Source organism: Ambystoma mexicanum, chromosome 6p (genome assembly GCF_040938575.1).
Source record: "Ambystoma mexicanum isolate Mex_15411 chromosome 6p, UKY_AmexF1_1, whole genome shotgun sequence".
Lineage (NCBI taxonomy): Eukaryota > Metazoa > Chordata > Amphibia > Caudata > Ambystomatidae > Ambystoma > Ambystoma mexicanum.
The window spans coordinates 50,693,479-50,714,134 of record NC_090935.1 but is presented as its reverse complement, the minus strand read 5'-3'; the positions used below and the strand labels follow the sequence as shown (position 1 = coordinate 50,714,134).

Here is a 20,656-nt window from a genome sequence, read left to right as displayed (position 1 = left end):
AGTCTTGGGGCGCTCCCTCGGCTTTCTGCAACCAATACCGTTTGGATGCCGGCTCGATCTGATGCGACTTTCGGACAGGCGGTTCTCAGGAACCTATTTGCTTAAGAAGGGTCTCCTCTTCACCCTGGGGCTACATTCAGTTGTAATCGCCCATGCAGTATGGAGGAAAGGGGACGGGACTTAAGAGTAATTATAAGTACTAACTATAAGGACTAAGATTATGTTAGTCACTACGGTGAGTAATTATAATTTCTCCAGCATGGTGTCTGGCATGGGTTCACATGCTCATTAATATTACCTGTCGTCAGGCCGGGAATCCATGGTAAAAGAAAAGTTTCACTTTCACTTACCAACTGTATTTCTCCTCTAAAGCAATCACTGTACTCTGGTTCATGACTTCCCTCTCACTAAGTGCCTCCTCGGGCAGCCATCTTCAGATTTTTTTATTTTTTTAACTTTGTTTTTATTGACATCATACATATAAGGTAGGGTGTGTGGGCAATCCCTGCCAGCAATACATTGATCAAGCATAGATGGCAGTTTACAATTTTGATTATTTTTTTATTTTTTTAATCCAACTCCCCTCTCCCCCCCCAACTTATTTAAATATGCCTGGTCCAGAGGTTTCGCGGGTTATAAAAGCTGCAGAGAGTGTTCAGAAAACAATACGTTATTAGACATTCAGTTTGACATACAGTTTGACATAGTGGGGTCAGATCAGTTCACAGCGGGTAAGGGGCCCAAGCTGGGTCCTGGGGTTGGTGGAGAGACGTGTAAAATGGGGTCGCTGAAGGATGTACATTACAGATGCATAGAGATGCAATCGTCATTAAGGAGCAATGCGGTCCATTCCTGTATAAAATCCGACATGGTGTCGTTTATCGCAGAGAGTTTTTCATAGGTGAAGATCGACCTGAGTTTACAAAGCCATTCTTCCTTGGATGGAGCAAGGGCATTTTTCCATTTTTGAGCCTCCCTGCCCTCAACATGGTTCCAATGACCCTTGGGAATGCGGACTGTTCTGTCTCCGGCATAGGAGTACCCAGGAGGATTTCCATTGGCTGTAGGGTCGGGGAGTACCCTTCTATGTCCTTGATCCAGCTAAGCAGTTCCGACCAGTACACCTGGATGACCGGGCATCCCCACCACATTTGAAACCAAGTGCCCCGTTGTTGACATGTCCTAGTTCAAAAGGGGGACACCTCTTTAAACATCTTGGACAGGGTGGCTGGAGGGCGTTGCCATGAGTGGAGTATCTTAAAACTATGTTCCATGGCAGCAGTGTACAGTGAACCCGTGAATATAGCCTTAAAGCTTGCCGACCATGTGTGGTCGTTCAGCTTCATGCCCAGCCTTTCTTCCCAAATTCGTTTGAAGGACTGCCTACCCTCCAGATTAGCAGTTATCAATGTGCCATAGAACTTGGATAGGGAGCCTTTCCGGGATGTGCTTTTAGCTAGAATAGATTCAAAAGGCATGAGGGGGCGTTTGAGGTCGGCATCCCACCGAGGGTGGGTCAGGATCCTTTTCAGGCGCAAATATTCGAAGACAGAGGGCGGGTTGTCGCCCAGTGCCTCGGTCAGCTGTTCATATTCTATGAAACCCTCCTCCCGAGAGAGTTGAGAGGCCCTCTCCAGGCCCGAGTCCGACCATGCCTGTGTGTGTCTCTAAAGCCCTTGGTAGCTAGATCGATGGGGGGACCCCACAGCGATGTTCAGGAAGACGGCCAGGAAGACAGCAGCTTGTTGTCCTTGTTCGGCTCCCAGACTGCCCAGAGGGCCGCTAAGGTTGGGTGCGCTCTGAGGTGGGAGAGGAAGGCCTTAGGAAGGGCCCATAGCAGGCCCCTGACTTTTTTCGGGTGGGTGTGGACATCCTCAATGAAAGTCCAGTATGTCCCCAGGTCGTCCCTCATGTGCTCCAACATCACCCGGAGTTGAGCTGCTTTCTAGTAAAGTCTAAAGTCCGGGAGGCCAAATCAGACTTGGGGAGAGTTAAGGTGGAGACATAGCAATTTGACCCTTGCTCTTTTACTGGCCCAGATGAACTGAAGGACTCGGGACTGTAGTGTCTCAAAGAAGGCCTCCGGGATCACCACGGGGAGGGCTGCGAAGAGGTAGAGTAAGCGGGGCAGGATATTCATTTTAACTGTGACCATACGCCCAAACCAGGAGAGTGTGAGAGGGGCCCATCGTTTGAGATCACTACTAATCTTGGCCAAGATCCCCGGGAAGTTACATTGATAGAGTTGTGACAGATCCCTGGGAATGGTGGTGCCCAAATACCTGGTGGAAGTCCGTTCTATACTTACTCCCAGGATTTCGGATTTACCCCCGATGTCATGGTCCCCGGGACCCATGGGCATGATGCTAGACTTGGACGTGTTCACCTTGAGCCCCGAAAAGGTGCCATAGTAGTCTGAGTCCAAATAGTCGAGGTAGAGAGTCCTGAAGGTTAATCAGGTATCCCAGGATGTCGTCTGTAAACAGGGAGAGTTTAAAGTCACAATTGTTGCATCTAATCCCTGTGATTTGCTGGTCAGTTCTGATTGCTATAGCCAGGGGCTCCATTGCCAAGGCGTAGAGAAGGGGAGACAAGGGACAGCCTTGACGGGTGCCTCTAGGCCTCTAGACAGGGCCAACGGGTCTGAAGTGCCACCATTGACCAGGACTCTTGCCGATGGGCCGTTGTAAAGAGCTGAAGCCCAACCACAGAAATTGTCTCCCAGACCCATTTTCCGGAGGACTCTACCCATGCAAGGCCACTTGACGTGGTCGAAGGCCTTTTCCGAATCTAATGAGGAGATAGCCCTCCACCCCTTGCCTTGAAGCCTCATGCATGAGATCCAGGGTCTTCCGTATGTTGTCAGATCCCTGACGACCCGGGATGAAGCCCACTTGATCTCCATGCACTAGGGAAGGGAGGAGTCTCGCCAGTCTGTTTGCTAAAAGTTTGGCTAATATCTTTACGTCGGCATTGAGGAGGGATATAGGGCGGTATGATTGGCGCTGAGAGGGGTCCTTCCCTTCTTTGGGGAGCACTACTATCAAGGCGGACATCATCGTGGGTGGAAGGGAGTCCAGTTCCAGTGCTGAGTTGAACATTCTGGCCATGAACGGGGCCAACGTAGACCAGTAGGTCTTGTAAAACTTGACAGTGAACCCATCATCCCCCGGGGCTGTACCACTCTTTAAGGAGGATATGGTATCTATTATTTCTTGTGGTGTTATGGGAAGTTCCAGTGTTTCTGCCTTGTCGGGTGAGAGGCCTGGGATCGGGAGGGAGTCCAGGAAGTCATCTATTTCGGTCCCGTCCCCTGCATACTCCGAGCAATACAGCTGTTCGTAATATTGTTTGAATTGTTCAGCTATCTTACTGTCCCTCACTGTCGAGTCCCCTTCCGGGGTGTGTATGGAGTTCACCCTCCTACTGTTTCTGAGTTCGCGGAGCCTCCAAGCTAGTATCTTATCCGCTTTTTTTCCCCTTTTCCATGTATTTCTGTTTCAAGAAGGACCGCTTCCTTTCAGTTTGTCCCACCTGGAGGTCCGCCAGCCCAGAACGCAATCTTTGTAGCTCTTCCCATTGTCTGGGGAACATCTGCGTTTTCAGTTTCCCCCCTGGTTGGATAGCCTCTATCTTTTCCCTCAATAGCTTCTCCTCGTGGCCCCTCTGTCTTTTTTCTCGAGCCTATCTCTATAAGGACGCCCCTAATGATTGCCTTGAATGCCTCCCAGACACCCATGACACCAACCTCCCCATTGTCATTGGTAGAGAAGAAATCTTTTATGGCTTCTAAAAGGGTTTGGCGTACTTCCTTATCGTGCAGGAGGTGTCAGGCTCCGGTTGTCTGGCGCAGAGGCAGCACAAACACCTGCCTCCCCGTTGGGTCTTAGCACCTGGAATGTAAAAACCACAGGCCACCTTGACCCGCCGGGGAAAGAGGGTTAGGGTCCGTTGGTTTGGATGGGTAGAGGGAGTTCAGGATAACCGGAAAGAGGGTTAGGAAGTTGTTATGGATAGGTGGGGGTTCTTTAGGGAAACATACTCCTCGGCTCCTGTGCGCCGCTCCGATGGACAAACTCCGCCCATGCACTCATGCACCTCACCCACACTGTGTGCCCTTCGAAGGGAGCCTTTGTACTGGAGCTCCTAAACCAGGACACTACGACATTGAAGTACTGACCAGTGCAGTAGGACACTATGACATTAAAGTGCTGACCAGTGCAGCAGGACACTATGACATTAAAGTGCTGACCAGTGTAGCAGCAACATTAAGCACACCGGCATTAACTCATGCAGCATGCTTCCCAAATCATGTGCGTGAACACCACCCCCTCACATTAATCTCATGCACCAAAAACTGCACTTAGCTCTGATTGCTGGCTGGTGCCTCCGATCCTCCTGACTTGTTTGTGTGCTCAGCCAAAGTACGCTCAGCCGAAGTACGCTCAGCTTTCACTGCAAAATACCAAAACACATTGTCAGTGCGGGCGAAAACAACTCGTAGTTGACTTCACTCCGAGTTGCCTCAGGAATGTTTTCCCCGCATTCAGTGCGTGGGCAATTAGTCACGGCATTGCCCAAATCATGCAGGGTCTATGTATGGATTCCCAGTTTACAAGGGGACTCGTGCGCGATGCTTCTCGTGCCTCTGCCCCAGTTCGCGGTTCGGTATCTAAACCGACAATCCCAGCCGAAAGCACAGCCGACAACAAGTGCATCAAAAAGAGAAACTTATCTTTGGTTGTGCGCGGGGCCTGGGGTGTTCAGGCGGGAGCTTATGCCCCGCGTAGGCGTGCCTGCCGGAGCTCGGATGAAACACGTCTTCTCTCCTCTGCGTCCGGAATTGCGAGCGTCGTCCCGATGGCGCGGCTCGCGCATGCGCATTAGCGCGGGCGTGGCATTTCCTGACAGCAGGCTCTTGCAAGGCACGGCCTGCTGGGAAATGTAGTTCCAAGGCGGTTCTCCATCCCAGGGACTTCTTTCTGCAAAAGGGATGGAGAACCCGCCTTGAGTACTGGGTAGGGCTTTTTAGGGGGGCTAACACCCCTTCTGCAGCCCCCACAGTGGCTGCAATCTGCTTTTTGGCCCCAACACGTGGCCCAGCCCTGACAGGAGGAGGTCGTTGCACCTCCACAGGGATCCGGATGCGAGGGCTGAGGGGATGCCCAATTTTACTCTAACCAAGTTGTGATCCGACCAAGGGACAATCTCCACCCCCGAATCCGTAACCTCACCCCGGCGCGTGGCGTCAACCAGGATATAATCGATACGGGAGAATGCGTCATGAGTAGAAGGTGAAGTTGGGGTCTCGGCCTTGCCTAAAGGGTTGCGTATCACTCAGGCCCAGTTCTCCGTTGACTTCTTGGAAAAATTCCAACTTTTTGTGGTAACGCGAGTTTGGACATGGGTTTACTGACTTCCTATCCCTCTCGGAGCAAAGAACCATGTTAAAGTCCCCACCTACCAATAGGGTGCCCTCAGAGAAGGCCATAATTTTCTCTTTCATCCCTTCCCAAAAGACATCCTGAGCTTCGTTTGCAGCATAAACACAAACCAAGGTGAACAGCCTGCCCTCACCACCCCCTTGACCATAATATATCGTCCTTCCAGGTTCGAATTCTGAGCTTTGGCCAGGAAGTGGGCCCCAGGAGAGACCAGGAGGGCCACTCCACGTTTTTTAGCCTGGAAGGACGCCACATACACCTGATCGATGTTCTTGGCCTTTAGCTTGGGTTCCTTGTCCCGCACCCAGTGAGTTTCTTGTACAAACAGGAAATTAAGGCGGAGCCTTGAAAATTCTCACTAACAGCGTCCTCTTTGTAGGTGAGTTAAGCCCACGTACATTTAACGACCCCACTGTCAAGAATTGAAGCGAATCATCCATCAAACCGATGATAAAAGCTCATGGCTCCCTCCGAGAAGCGCAAAATGACAAAGCTCCCGCAGAACTTCCGCACCCTGCTGGTGCCCAGAAACACTTCTATAGATGCAAAGTGGACCTGAAAACCTGGTGCGACCCAACAAAAACCCCAATCAACAAACCCCAACTTTTCCCTCCCCTCTCCCCCCTGAACGCCTGGTTGCTTAGCGGCTGCATCCTGTCGCCAGTCCAGGCCACCATTGTCTTCCCCCTCCGGGCTCCCAAACTCTTCAAAAACAACAATTTGAGCCCCCCTCCCCCCCCTTGTCCATATCTGTCCATAAACGGATGTCGCCTCCCCACTCACAGAATCAGGTACACACTTGATCGTCGGGCTCCCGGGGGCTCTTCAAGTGTTGGGCTGCTCTGGGGATGCCGGCGCCACTCTTCTGAATTTCCTGTGCCCTTGGACTTTACGCCTTTCCTGTGGGGCCTTCGTCCGTCCGGGGCCAGCTGGGGCTCTCTCGCGTTCTCGTTCGCCTAGTTCCATGTTTGGATTATCCAGGAGTTCCCCCGACACCCTGCGAATATCGTCCTCCGTGACCAGGGCGTACTTGTAGCCGTCTAGCTCAAATGAAAGTGAGAAAGGGTATCCCCACCTATATCGGACCCCTTTGGTCTGAAGCATTTCCGTCAGCGGGGTGCAGAGCCGTCGTCTCGCCAGGGTGAAGGCAGAGAGATCCTGATACACTGAGATCTGGGCCCCCTCCCAGTCCACCGGGCCTTTCTTGCGGGCCAGTTCAAGAATTTTGCTTTTCTCAGCAAAGTAGTGGAATCGTACTAGAATGGATCTGGGGCCTCTGTTTGCCGCACCTGCTCTATGGGCTCTGTCAATAGACTGTTTGTTCGTGTTAGCCCCTTCAAAGAGTGATCGCACCACTGTGTTAACAGCTTTTATAATGTCAGCTTGGGTTTCGCCCTCACGTTCCGGGAAGCCTAAAAAGCGCAGGTTACAGCGGCGTTCCCTGTTCTCCGGGTCGTCAAGCTTTAGGGAACATTTCTCTTCCCTCCTCTCGAGCTCCGCCAGGCGCATGTCAAATTGCGTCTCAAAGATGTCGTTCGAGGCAGAGTTATTTTCCAGCGCCTGAACCCTGACATCTATATTGTCCACTTTTTTGTCCAAGGTGTCCAGACGTAGCGTTATATCCGCCCTGAAGCCTCTGATCTCCTCGAGGAGGGCGGCCATGCCCCTGGTGATCGTTCTAGTGTCTGTTAGTTCCTGATGTGTCGAGGCCGCCATCACGGGGCGAGTCGGGGAGCAAGGGTTCAAACGTCGGAATTTCTGCAGTGAATCTTTCCAGTTCATAGGCCTTCCCCGGCGCCTCTCATCCCCGCGGGGTCCACCCCTAGGAGCCCCAAGTCCAATGGGCACTACCGCCGGGGGGCCACAATACGCCTCAGAGGAGGCCCTGCCTGCTCGACGACCAGGCCTTGCGCCCACTGTTGAGAAGGGGGGTTATTCAGGCCTATTCTCCGGTTCGAAGTCAATGGCCGGCCCTCTTCGCCCCCCATATAATACAGCACTGTAGGGTAGCCTCTCACCTCGTGGGGGCTCCGATGCCCCCTCGGCACGACACACGATCCACTGCCAGGTCAAGGGAGGGGGATGGGTCGGTTGCTCGCTCTTCCAAATCGCCGGCGGGGGGTTCTGCTCTCGCCCGACTCCGATGAGGGGATCTGGGGGGTCGAAGGGGCGAATCAGCTCTCCAATGGGCCCTCCTCGGCTGAGTCCACTGAGCGCTGGGGCCCCAGTCCGAAGCGCAGTCCTCCGCCCTGATGCGCTGCTCCGGGGTTGCGGCCCCAGTGGTGGGAAGTCGTCCAAAATGTTGCATTGCCCTGCCTGGGCACTGTTTGGCACGGGGGACCGTTGCGGTCAGGTTTTTGAGGGGGGCTGCTCTCCCCATGCTGTCCAATGAAGTTGCAGGCCTCACCTCGTCCGCGGCTCTCCGTTGTTTTCGTGCTGAGCCGGGGGAGGCGGGGCACTCCCTCCCTTCGATTTTCATGGGCTCGCTGCGCAGCGAAGGCGCCACGTCGGGAGATCGGAGTTGGGGTATTCAGGTGCCCCACGATGTTAGAAAGCTGTGGTGGGGGTCGGCACCTCACTCCGGGGAGTTCTGGGGGGGCTCAAGTCCCAAAAATGGCACCCTTCGGAGGGGACGAGAGGAGATGCGTCAGTGCATCTCTGCGCCCCCTGGTGGTTCCATCTTCAGATTTTTACTGCACGTTGGGAGCCTTCGAGTTTTGCTCTGTGAGCTACTTCTTTGTTTTTGACGCTTTTTCGATAAGTCCTATTTTTGTCAAACGGGGCCGCTGTGCTCCATCTCTCCATCGGCCGATAAGCTGGGATCCGTTTGCCGGTGAGTTTCAGCGCCCCATCAAGGGCAAGAATTGTCGAAGTTTCATCAAATATTCCAGAAGGTCATCGCTCCTATTCCGCACCCCGGACCATGTTGGATGAGAAGAAAGAGGGAAGCTCTCTTTTCAAGCTCTGCTCCAGCTGCAGACTGCGGAACGTGTTTGTAGAGGACAAACGGTGGCTCTACTATCTCTAGCCGGACCACATGGAATCGTATTTTGAAATCTGCCTCCGGTTTTCCATCGAACCATGAAGGATCATAACAGTAGACTGGCAGCGTGGCTCAGCGCCAAGACCTCTACTCCCGTGCCCCAAGCAGGGGCATGCCTCACCCAGGACCAGTCGGTCCAAGAAGTGGGCTTCTAAGTCCTTCGAGGGCGCACTGTCCATGGAGGCCCAAGATGATGCCAAGCCCTTCTCCGTTGGGGTCGCTGCGCAAGCAGGTCCCGCGATGGGCTGGGTGCGCTCAACTTCCCCATCTGCCTCCATCTCCAGCCATCGATCCAGCTCCTCCTCAAAGAGGAAATCGGCAAACCCTGCTAAACTGCAGGAGAAGCCTGAGAAGCTGAGTGTGCAGGAAAACACTTCCGACCTGCTCATCAATGCCAAGTCGGGCCCAAGAGAAATTATTGACGATTGAGATGGTGGCGGCCGCTCTCACGAAGGCCAAAGGGGCTGACCCATTCAAGGTAGCACCGTCTGCACCCATAGTATCCCTACCCCGAGGCGGGAGGCCTCAGCCGGACCCGTGGAGAAGACGCCAGAAAAGAGGATGCCGTCACTAAGCCCGAACCCAACCCCTCAGGATGCAGAAAAAACAGGGGTGTGGGGGGGAGCGAGGTGGTGTCGGTACAGGCCGGACTCCAGGTCACAGATATTTCTTCCTTGGACGAGGAGGACCAGGAGTACATGCACACGATCCAGGACGACGTGGGAGACAGTGGCAAAAATGCAGACTGGGACGGCCTGCCGCTCCGACTCGAGGTGCATTGCTGGAAATCCTTTCGACCCTGCACACCCCTGTGTCGGAAATTCAGACAAGGATGCAGACGACACCAGCCCCTACCCCGCATCAACCGCCACACAAGCGCCACGTGCCTCCCACCCCCATGAGGGACACGGACATTGGGACAGACGGGACCACAGTGACTACGGAAGACATCGCCATGGCGGGGTGGTTTACTGCAGCCAAGGGTTTCTCCACCGGACGAGGTTGGGTTGTTCCATGTCATGGTCGCCAGAGCGCCTGAACTCTCCCAGCTGATGCCAGAAGAGACCAAGAAGGAAGGTTTCCTCTACCAACGGCGCGAGGCCAAGAGGAAGACTATCATGGCAGTGCCCCTCCTGGATGACGTTTGGGAGGAGAGCCTAGCTTTTGATGAGGAATCCAGTCCCAACCAAGAGGGATATGCTGGAGAAGAACTGGGTCCACACCCAAGTGCCTAAGATTGCAGCCATCTCCGGACTCAGTGGTTTCGGCGGCAGCGAGGAAGAGGTTGTATAACCTCTCGTCTTTATCCTCCGTCCCTCCGGATAACGAGCGAAAGAAGTTGGATACCATGGGAAGAAAGGTGATCTACTCTGCGGCATTGACCGTCAAGGTGGCCAACGCACTTGCAATCTTGGCCAGGTATGACAGGGAACTGTGGTATAAGGTGGCCCCAATACTGGAGTCTCTCCCCGACAAGCGGGTGGAGGTGATCTCCATTCTCCAGGAAGGGGAGGTGGCATTGGACAATGCCATCAGTGTCCCCGGACATCGCTGATATGGGGTTCCGGCAGATGGGGAACTGTTTTTGCCTCCGTCGGCATGGCTGGCTGAAAGCCACCAACTTCTGCCACGAGGTCCAAACCAGGGGCTTTACATGCCCTTCGACGGGGAACAACATCTTTGGGAAGACCTATCGAAGAGTCGGTGCAGGCCATTAAGACTGACTCAGAGACGGCCAGTGCCCTGGGCACTCTTCAGAAACACTGCTTTTTCTTTCGTGCCTCTGGTAGGAAGGCCAGTAAATTGGCGAAAGGTTTCGGCGGAGGGTCCTCTTTGTACCGTCAACCCTTCCAGTCCGTGACCCATGAGGCCTGCAGAGGCCGTTCCAAGGCTTTCGGTGGAGGTGGAAAACATCATCGGCACGCAGGCCCCCAAAGCAAGACTGAACCGGACAGGATTTCGGGCCCTCACCCATGCACCATAGTGGGAGGCTGGCTGGCGGGCTTCGTCAGCAAGTGGAAGATCTCCACCGACCAATGGGTGCTGGACGCTCTTGCCCACGGACAATCTAGAGTGCCAGCAGAAGTGTCCGTGTATAACTCCGGTGGCCCGGCGGGAGCAACACCGCTCCTGCAGGAGGTATGGGCCATGATAAGAAAAGGGGCGATAGAACTAGTTCCAAAGCGACTCTGGAGCTCCGGAGTCTACTCCAGGTACTTCTTAAAAAAGAAAACCGAGGGCTGGAGGCCCATTCTAGACATGCAGCATCTCAACAAATACCTAGAGTCCCAGAAATTCATGATGGTCACGTTGCAGCAAATGCTCGGCCAACTGGAGGAAGGAGACTTCTTGACGCCGCTGGATCTGGAGGATGCATTCTTCCACGTCCCCATTCACGAGAAGCATCGGACCATCCACACTGCACATATTTCTGTGTGTAGTAAAAGATGCCTATACAAGTTGGAGGAAAACATGACTCGAAAAATAAAGTATGGAGTGGCACAGAAATGACACCCATAGCCAGAGTAAAAAAGGGTGAGTGGGGAATAATGTTCCCACTCAAACGGGAACATAGAAAAGAAGCCCACAAGTCCAGCAAAAAGTGCTGGGGGGGTCTCACAGGTGAGGGATATTTGAAAAATCTGACCTAACCATGAGAAATGAGCAACGGTCCGGGGGTAGGGGGTGGGGTTCACTTCTCTGCAAAAGGTCTGGACAGATTAAAAAATAAAAGCAAAAAGATTGGTGGTCCATAGAAACTGAGGAGGGAAAGTTGCCAAAAGAGAGATCTTTCGTAACGAGGAGTGCATCCAAAAATTGTAAATTTCCATAAGATTTAGAGCGGGCAAGGTATGCGTACACTACTGTCCATAAGAGGTGGTAGTGCTATACAGTTGACCAAAATGGGGGCTGGGTCTCTGGCACACCACACACACACCCACTCACACTGGTAGGCTAAAGGACTCACTGGTGACCCCAAAACTGAGTTAAAGCCAGAGAGGTTAAAAGAAAAATCAAACTCTGTAAAAATGCTGGAGTCACATTGAAAGAGACAGGAAAGCTGCAATGCGGAAACTCTCTCCTAAAACTGACCGTAGTCCACGCCTGCCAAGATGTACCTTGCAAGTATCATCCAACCCAAATATAACCAGTTCTCCATAGTGTGAATATCATGCCTGCTCTACGGCCGGCCAGATGGATTGTTGCCTTCCATGCATGATGGGTAAGGGACTTTACAAGACTTCTCTTGGTATTAGGTAAACCACCTTTTAATATAGGCCTGTACTAGACAAGTTGGTAGTGTAACCGAGCAGCCAGACCGATCTTGAGGGGTAATGTGAGCTGTACAACAAAATTAGTAAATACAGGTATCCAAGTAAATACTTACACACTTAGTTATAGTACACATATTTATTTATATATACACAAGATTAATTAGACCAAAAGAAGCAACTACTAGTAACATTAATCTCAGTTAGGATTCAGTTCATCAAGAGCAATATGGTTGATAGGTGAACTTTTCTTACGTTATCCATATTCTAGCAGATTGGGTGACTTCATTTGAGGTCAGTAATCACACTCATTTGTGATCACCATTACAGTATTGAGTTTTTAAGGAGTGAAAAGTTAGTCAGATCAGAACATACTTTGTAAGAAGAAAAATAGTTAGATTCTCCCAGACAGATGTAGGCAGTGTTTTACCTCAGCAATAAAATTAAAACATATAGGAGAACAAGCACTGCCAAAGCCAATAGGTTCAGAAGGGAGGGGGGGCTTTAGGGAGCCCGGACAGCCAAAGTCAATGGGCCAGTTCAAAGTTCTTATGCTCTCTTCCTTAGAAACATTTTTGAAATAGTAGTAAACCACAAGAGCTCAAGAGGAGCCACCTTGAAGAAGCACAAGCTGGGAGGGCCAGAGGGGGGGAAGAGAGAGAAAGGGGGGGAAGAGAGAGAATTCTCCTTGATTCAGTGGCCTTTTGTGGTTTTGGTGCTGTTTTCTCAGCACCGAAGAAGAACTAACTTCAAGTTGGAAGTTACTTGATCCCTCGTTACTGGACTCTTGTGAGGGGACACTGGATGAAGATTTCCTGCTTCTGTAGGGTCCTCTGGGCGCCCACAAAGTTTTGGCCGGATTCCCACTTCCATGGTCCCCAGGCATTGGGCTTCTGCAGCCTTGGAAAGTCACAGCAAGTCAGGGCTCTTGTCAAAATGAAGCTTTTCGTAGGGCTGTTGGTCCCAACAGCCCAAGGGAGGAAGTCGTCCCTCGCAGCTCTTAGCAGTCGAAATGAAAACGGGGTCAGCACAGCTGCACGGCTTCACCAGGCACTTCGCAGTACAGGAGGGTGCTGCTGGAGTCTCTTCACATCGTCTTTGTCGGATGTTGTCCTCCAGTGGTCGACTCTGCCTCTAGTCCAAAATAGCTCACCTTTTAAGCAAGTTCTCATTCATTCACAGCCCTAGGCTGTCAATCCCCCAGAAAGGGTGGCTTCCTTACGGGACAGCCAGCTGGCCAATCGGAACTGCTTTCACTCGGGTACCCCTAGAGACAAGGGTCAGTGAAGTTTCGGGAGCCTCCCTCACTTCCTGCCTTTCCAGACGCACACTAGAGCCTGGGCTGGCTTCAGGGCTGAAGCCCACCAAAGGCAAAATGCCCAAAGGATTCAAATCCGATTCACACAGAGTAAAAGCCCAGATGGAACTAACTGACAAGAAATGGCAAAAAGAAGATTGGAGCCATTTTGGGAAAATTGTCACCCTTGGGTGCTGTACTGCAGCTGAGAAATCAGCCTGCAGGTACATGTCACTGGGTAGAAAAAAGGAAACCACTGCCACCAGTCATTCAAGTGAGTTAGTGTGGCAGAATGTTACATGAGAAGTGGGATAACGGAGTAACTTTGTAACTCTCCAGCACTCCACATAGGGCGGTGTGTGCTGGACCCATAAAAGAAAAGAAAAGGTAAGTAAGACAAGTCATCTTGCTATTCATGGGAACAGTAGTTCACCCAAGAAAATATGGTTAAACATCCAAGGGACTCCTCAGTGGCACTGCACAAAAGGTGCTGTGTAGCAATGCAAAAAGCAGATGCCTTATGGAGTTTACCAGACTCTATTAAATAGTAAAACATAAAAATACTAGTCAGAAAAACACACTATCCAGTGAGCCGGCAGGCAGAAGCCGGCCCACGTCAGCAAGGCCAAGGGAAACCAGGCTGAGACCTGTCCCGAGCCTGTCACTAGCCGTGCACGCTGTCCGCCAGAACCCCTGCTCAACTCAGCATAGCTATCTCGACACATCTAAGGTAACCTCTACAACGTTATTGTGGTCCAAACGCTCTGCCATTACGTGCCCATTCCCATATCACAATGACATTGGGCCACGGAAGCTCAACGTCACTCATCTGCACCTTCTGGGTATCACCTACACTAATTATGCAGATACACAGATTCTCCTCCCCTTTTTCTGGGGATCATAGCAAGGACCTGGCGCTGGTGAAAATGGTATATCTCATCTAGGCATGGATGGCCACCCACGGTCTGTGCCTGAATGATAAGAAAGAGCTGATCATCTTGGGTACCCACTCTAACCTCAACAAACTAGGCCATGAATACTCCTCATTCACTATCGATGGAAACATCATTAGGGTTACTAAGGAGGTAAAAACCTTTCACTTCTACCTTGACTCAACTATGTCGTTTGATAAACAAGTGAAATCTTTGGCCTCCACCACCACTTACACTTGTAAACTCATCAGAGCTGATAAGCCATCCTTTTCAAATGACAGCTGCATGATCTTGGCTAGAGCATTAATACTCTCTAGGCTTGATTACTGCAATGCTCTTTACAGTGGTGCTAACAAAGCCATTATCCAGAGGTTACAAACACTTCAAAATAACGCCTTAAGAGCTGCTCTAGGCATGAATAAGAGAGAACACATCTCCTCTACCAGACGCCAACATAAATGGCTCTCTTCCCACAATAAAATACTGCTAAAAATGGTCTCCGTGACCCATAAAGCATTAAACAATGCGGCCCCTAGTTACCTATTTGACAGACTAAATGGAAAAATGTCTAGCAGATCGACATGAGCCGGGAATGCCAAATGCCTTGTGGTACCGAGAGTTAGACTTCCCAAGATTGGCATTAACAATTTTCCTGTAAAGGTGGCTAAACTCTGGAACTCCTTGCCTCACGAGTTTAGAGTAAACCAACCATATCTACACCTTAGAAAGAAATATATGAACCTGCTCAACTCTACCAACCACTAGCTATACTATCGCAATTGCCACATCTAGGCGGCCTTAGTCCATCTCCGTAATCTAGTGAAATGTGGAACCTAACTTGTTTATAACCTGTACATTTGTAGCTATACTGTGATTTTTATTGTTATACTGCCTCTGTAATATTAACTGTAAATACATTTTGTTGTACTGTAAACTATTTTGTAACCTTGTAAGTTTTGCACCTTAGTACTGCTGCGCCCTGTTACCTTCGGGTTGGTGTGCATTAGAAATAAACAAACATGAGAGAGTGTGAAAAAAGTCCCACTCACTCAGAAGGTAGCATTAAAGAGCCCTGAGTCCAGCAAAAGAGCTGGGGGTCTTTAAGATTAAAGGGAATTGGCACAGAAATTAGAATTCATCCTAACATTGCTTATGCCTACCTACTTTTTGATTTATTTATTTTCTTTGCTGGAGGCTTTCATATAAATAGCTTTATGTACTTGCTACTACTTTCACCACTGAGCATATCTCTAGTTCCATTGATGTCTTCCTTTACCCACCAATCTGTGTTGCCCCATTTCCTAACTTGCTTTCATCATACATGGTCCAACCCTGGGGTATTCTCTGGGTGACATTTCATCAAAAGAGGATAGGTTCCGTTTTTAGAATGAATGCTGGAAAGGCAGCAAGGACCACTATGCACCTGTTTTCTAATTTCAGTCAATTAGATACTCCTTTTCCTCTATAAAATGCACAGAAATTAAAACCCCAGCCATTTAAGTTAACATGCACTGGCTGACTTCCATGCATCATGTCAGGCTTTAAACAGTCAGAAATTAGAATAAAGTGTGGTTGGTTAATGTTCAGGTCCACATCTTGTCCTTTTCATTATTTTGTAGCTAAAAAGTATTTCAGTAGCGTTATTCATTTGGGACTTTTCTGTCGACTCAAGTATTTGAATGGTTGTACATGTTGACCATGTGTCGAATTGGCGGCTACATCCTCTACTTCTGTACTTGAATTCTGTGCATGTGTAGGTCCTTGTTGGCTGTAATACCTCTTTCCCAGGCCATTGGGCTTCTCACACTTTAACCTGGTGGTCTTTAAATAGAATCACTGCCAGGATGTAGGATTTGTTCCCATGCTAGGGGCGTTGTACTCAGTCATAGAAGATCCTGGTCCCAGAGATGAGGTTTCCCCATTAGTCCCACTATTTTACATTATTTCCAGGGCTCAATCATTCCTCTGCATTCTGATTCAAAGGAATTTTTTGTAATTTCAGCAAGCTGATGAGAGCCTGAACTTCGAGGAGCAGATCCTGGAGGCGGCGAAGTCCATCGCAGCTGCCACCAGCGCGTTGGTGAAGGCTGCATCTGCTGCACAGCGAGAGCTTGTGGCACAAGGGAAGGTAAGAAAATTGTGACAACCGAGTGCCCGGTAAAAAAAAGGGCTATAGGGAATGGTACTGGTTGTGCTGATCCTTCCTTGGCCTTTATGCACAGTGGGAGGAATTATGGGGTCATGCAGTGCAGCAAGGGTCGTGAAATGAACACGTGGGCGGTGTGCAATGGAATTAATTTGCATCTTTTAGAAGGTACGGGGAGACAAAAGTATGTGGTCTTGTAACAGGAAGTTGCATGGATGGAGAAGTGATTTGAATGAGGGGAATAGATGGAGAACAATAAGTGAAACAGTGGGGGCCTGTATAGGTGTATTATATTGGTGCAAAGCATAAGTGGCCAGAAAGAGTTTGTCCTTTTATAATATGGGGAGTGTTTAGCAGCAAAGAAGCACTTCATTTTTGTAAAATAAATGACTTGATTCTTGTATACTTTTAGGTCGGTGCAATCCCTGCCAATGCTGTGGACGATGGCCAATGGTCGCAAGGACTTATTTCTGCTGTAAGTACCAGTATCATCCTCACCTCTTGGCTTCATAGGTGCCCAAAGGGGGTCTATTGGATCAGTCTGAACCTTCTTTGCCGGTCTTTTACTCCCTCAGGCCCGAATGGTGGCTGCAGCCACGAACAATCTGTGTGAGGCTGCCAACGCAGCTGTGCAAGGCCATGCCAGCAATGAGAAGCTCATCTCTTCTGCCAAACAGGTGGCAGCTTCCACAGCTCAGCTTCTGGTGGCCTGCAAGGTGAAGGCAGACCAGGACTCTGAGGCCATGAAGAGGCTACAGGTCAGTGCTAGACCCATTCGCCAGGTTAACGTCCATTTCCTTCTGGTCAGGTAACCAAGGGGAGAATATGATTCCGTAATGTTTGCTTGCACACTTGAGCAATCGGCAGACACTGAAAAGGCATGTGTTTATGTTCCTAATAAATGGAAACAAATTGTTCCTTCTTTGGGCAAGGAGACCTATCGCTATGCCTGACTTTGTACTCAGAGGCACATTGTTTACAGTAGCTCACAAGGCAATCTTTGCGTACCTCCATTGTTGCCTGCTTTAAAAAGCTTAAAAATGCTACTGTTACTGCGGCCTGTATTGTCACCTACATTATATTTCAAATGCATAAAACGCAATGCATACCATGTGTAAGAACTCCCTTCTAGACACATGGTATGTTATAGCTGCAGGGCAGCTGAATGGAACACTCCATGGCCACCGTAGATCTTAATTTTGTAAAGGGAGAGGGATTTGGATTTCTTTCTGGATGTTACTAGTGCCAAGTCTTGATGTGTGACTCTGACGTGAGCCCCTTAACTAGACTTGGTGTTAGTTGTGAGTGCCCCGAATAGCAGTGGGAGTGGGGAACCCGGTCGAGTCACCCACACGCTTGTCAAATCATTTGTAATTCAGTGTTACGATTGCCGAGACCATTACATTAGGGACACGGAAGATCAACTCATACGTAGGTTGCAGGGCTTCTTCGTATGTATATAACGTGACTCTGAGGTGTAGCTGTGACAGGGCTGTCAAGGTAATAGTCTCCAGAGAGAAGCAGGTAAGTGGCGAGGAATAGCCTGGGTTGAGAAGGCATGGAAAGAGGTCTCCCTCAAATGTATTACTAGATTGGTTATTCATCTCTAGGTATCCAACGATGATCAGGTGCTTTGAATTTTCTTATTTGGTGCATTTTTGTATATTGACATGCTTATTTTGATATTGAACTGAGAGGTTTTTGAATCTATTTTATTTTAATTTAGTTTGAACTGAAATAGAATATAAAGGTGTTATTAATTATGTATGTAGAATGTTGCATAAAAGTAACCTTTACTGTTGCACTGAACTTTCATGGTTTAATCGAAAGTATAAATGAACCATTTTCATTATATATAAAGCAGAATGTATATATGTATGTTTGTCCGGCTATACAAATCCACACCATTGAACCCACTGCTACCAAATTTTGCATGTATTCCTCATTTGTCTGGGGCAAGATTGTAGTCTGTTTGGATGCTATAAATTCCCTCCGTTTACACCCTTTACTGCTGCTCACCCCGATTCACAATAGTAGGTTATAGAATGAGGCAACATTTTGAAGTATCTGAAGCAAAATGTTTGGTGTGTTGGTTATTCCTTTGAAATGTATTACTACTACTGTATACAGTTCGAAAGTGTTTATTAAAGCATTTTTTATTTTATCACACCACCCCAAATGTGGGAAATGCCAATGTTACTGTTAAGTTCATTCACGAGAAGAGAGCAAAATCAATCTTTCTTGGACATTTTCTCAATTGTGCTGAAACCATTGAGTGACTGAAACATGCCGCACAAAAACGAACATCACTTGTAAAAGCTCCATCTGATGCAAAGCGAAAATCAATATCAAGAGCTTCTGGAACACAACAAACAGCAGCCCGACTTGCCGACCAGAGGACAAGAGCAACTTTCTCCAGGGCAAATGAGATGCCATAGCAAACTGAAGAAAGACCTGCTGACGTGAGGGCAAGAGCAACATCCTCCAGGGCACATGAGACACCAGAGCAAACTGAAGCAAAACTTCCCGACAAGAGCAACATCATCCACGGCACCTGAGACCACCACTCGATCAGGACAGGGGCAACGCTGGGTACCCCAGCTAGTTTAGTATATAATGGACTGTTCTATACATTTAACAGAAATGGTAATGCAGTATATTACAGGCGAGCAGCTTTTTAGGATTGTCTTAAAAGGTAGTGACTTCCATGGACCATGACTAAGAATTCAGGAAGGTACTTTATAGGTCAATTTACAGCATTGTCTGGTTTGGATTTTAGACCGTCGTAGTAATCAACAGTTATTGCATTGTAATTTATAGAGCACTTTCACCAAAGCACTTGTGCAACTTCAATCATAAGCCCGCAAGTTTAACTAGAACAATCCATGTAAAATTTCGTAATTTATCAAGAAGGGGCAGAGAGAGAAAGAAAACAGTCTTTAAGTAGTGAACTGAAGATGGCAAGATAAGAAGAAGAAGAAGAAACATTGTGACAAGGTCATAGGCTGTCGGACAAGCTAGGAAAGTGTCTGAACGTGGGATTGAGCACATGGTGGTCGAGGCACAGATGAGAGGAATAAAGAAGCGGAGTGAAGGGAATTAAATGGGGGGTACAGAGAGTTTAAGGAGGACAGATTGATGTGCTTAACCATGTAAACATTTATAACCACTGCATAGTAAATGAAAATGTGTGCAATAGTGGAAGGTGAGCCAATAAAGAGAGCCAGCCAAGGGTGGATGATCTTGAAGAACAGCAAGAGAAGGCGGATAGAAGCATTTAAAATAGAAAGACGTGGATGGGTGGGGATGCGGTGGAGGGTACTACCAGCGCTATACTGGACACACTGCCTAGGAAAGGATGGCACGTGAGGGAGTAGCTTCGCTTTTGACATGGAACGTGAACGGGCTGTGCTCAAGCATCCGGCGCTAGCTCATGCTCCAGTTCTTCAATAGATACTCCCTGGGTATTGCACTCCTAACAGAAACACACTTGGTTCTTTAAGAGGTGCAACTATACATCTGGCTTTAACGCAGGTTCTCGGGGGAGGAGGGGTTCGAGGGAAACAGTCCTCATACATAAACAACCATTTCAGTTGAGGGAGGTACTGGAGGATCCCAGGGGGAGGCTTGTCCTTGTGAGGGGTGAGCTATGAAGGACCACCTGGGGCATTGTGGTAGTATACGCACCCCCCACTCCCTTTACGCTTGATTTGCTAAACAACCTTCAATCATTAATAGTGCTGGAACAAGCCGACACATGGGTGTTGAGGGGGGTTGACTTCAACATGGACCGGAGTATGGATAGTACACACATACGCACCAGAAACCTGTCTCTCCCTACTAAGCTACACTTCTTTGCGGCCTTGCTGGGGTTCGTTGAGGCATGGAGGACACTGCATGCGTCTAAACGGGGCTCCTCTTCTCCAATGAGCATTCTTCCCTGTCCTGGACTATTTTTTTCATTCAAATTAACAAGAAGGGGGTGTGAAAGATGGTGAGCTAAAGACTCTGGGTGAGTCTCTCGTAACCAGGACTAATGTCTGGCAGAGGGATTCCCGGGACCCCCCCTTGTTAATTTGCTATTTTTTCATTCTACATGGCATTTCACACAGGCTACTCTCCGCAAAATGTCTGGCTCAAGGGATCTCAGACCACTCCCCACTCCTGATAGAGCTTAAAAGTGGGTGGAGTAAATCCACAGCAATGTGGTGCCTTCACTCGTACTATCTGGGCATCCATGAAGTGTCAGGTGGCCTAGCCTGGTCACGTTATGGGAGGACTATAAGGCAGTACTGCAGGGGGAGGTGCTCTCTCTCTGTTGACCGCCCAATGGAGGCAACATGCCTGGGAAGTAGAAGAGGCAGACTTGCTCTCGGTGAGGGCAGAGTAGGATTTCTTGGCGTTGGGGTTCCGGCCCTCACAAGAGGCCTTGGCCACGGCGCAGGAATCCCTACGCAATGTGCCCCTTGATAATGCATGGTGGCATAGTAGACGATGCAGTGTCAGATTCATGAATCAGGGG

General features: G+C 49.4%; 1 protein-coding gene across 2 annotated transcripts in view; it reads left to right on the top strand.

The window, feature by feature from the left end:
* TLN1 (talin 1) overlaps window positions 1-20,656 on the top strand; it is a 1,223,782-nt gene that overhangs the window by 1,146,862 nt on the left and 56,264 nt on the right. For both annotated transcript variants that reach the window (XM_069626724.1, XM_069626725.1), the window contains 3 exons: window positions 15,991-16,116; window positions 16,547-16,609; window positions 16,710-16,892. In XM_069626724.1, the coding sequence (XP_069482825.1) occupies window positions 15,991-16,116; window positions 16,547-16,609; window positions 16,710-16,892 (372 nt within the window). The remainder of the gene's footprint in view (window positions 1-15,990; window positions 16,117-16,546; window positions 16,610-16,709; window positions 16,893-20,656) is intronic.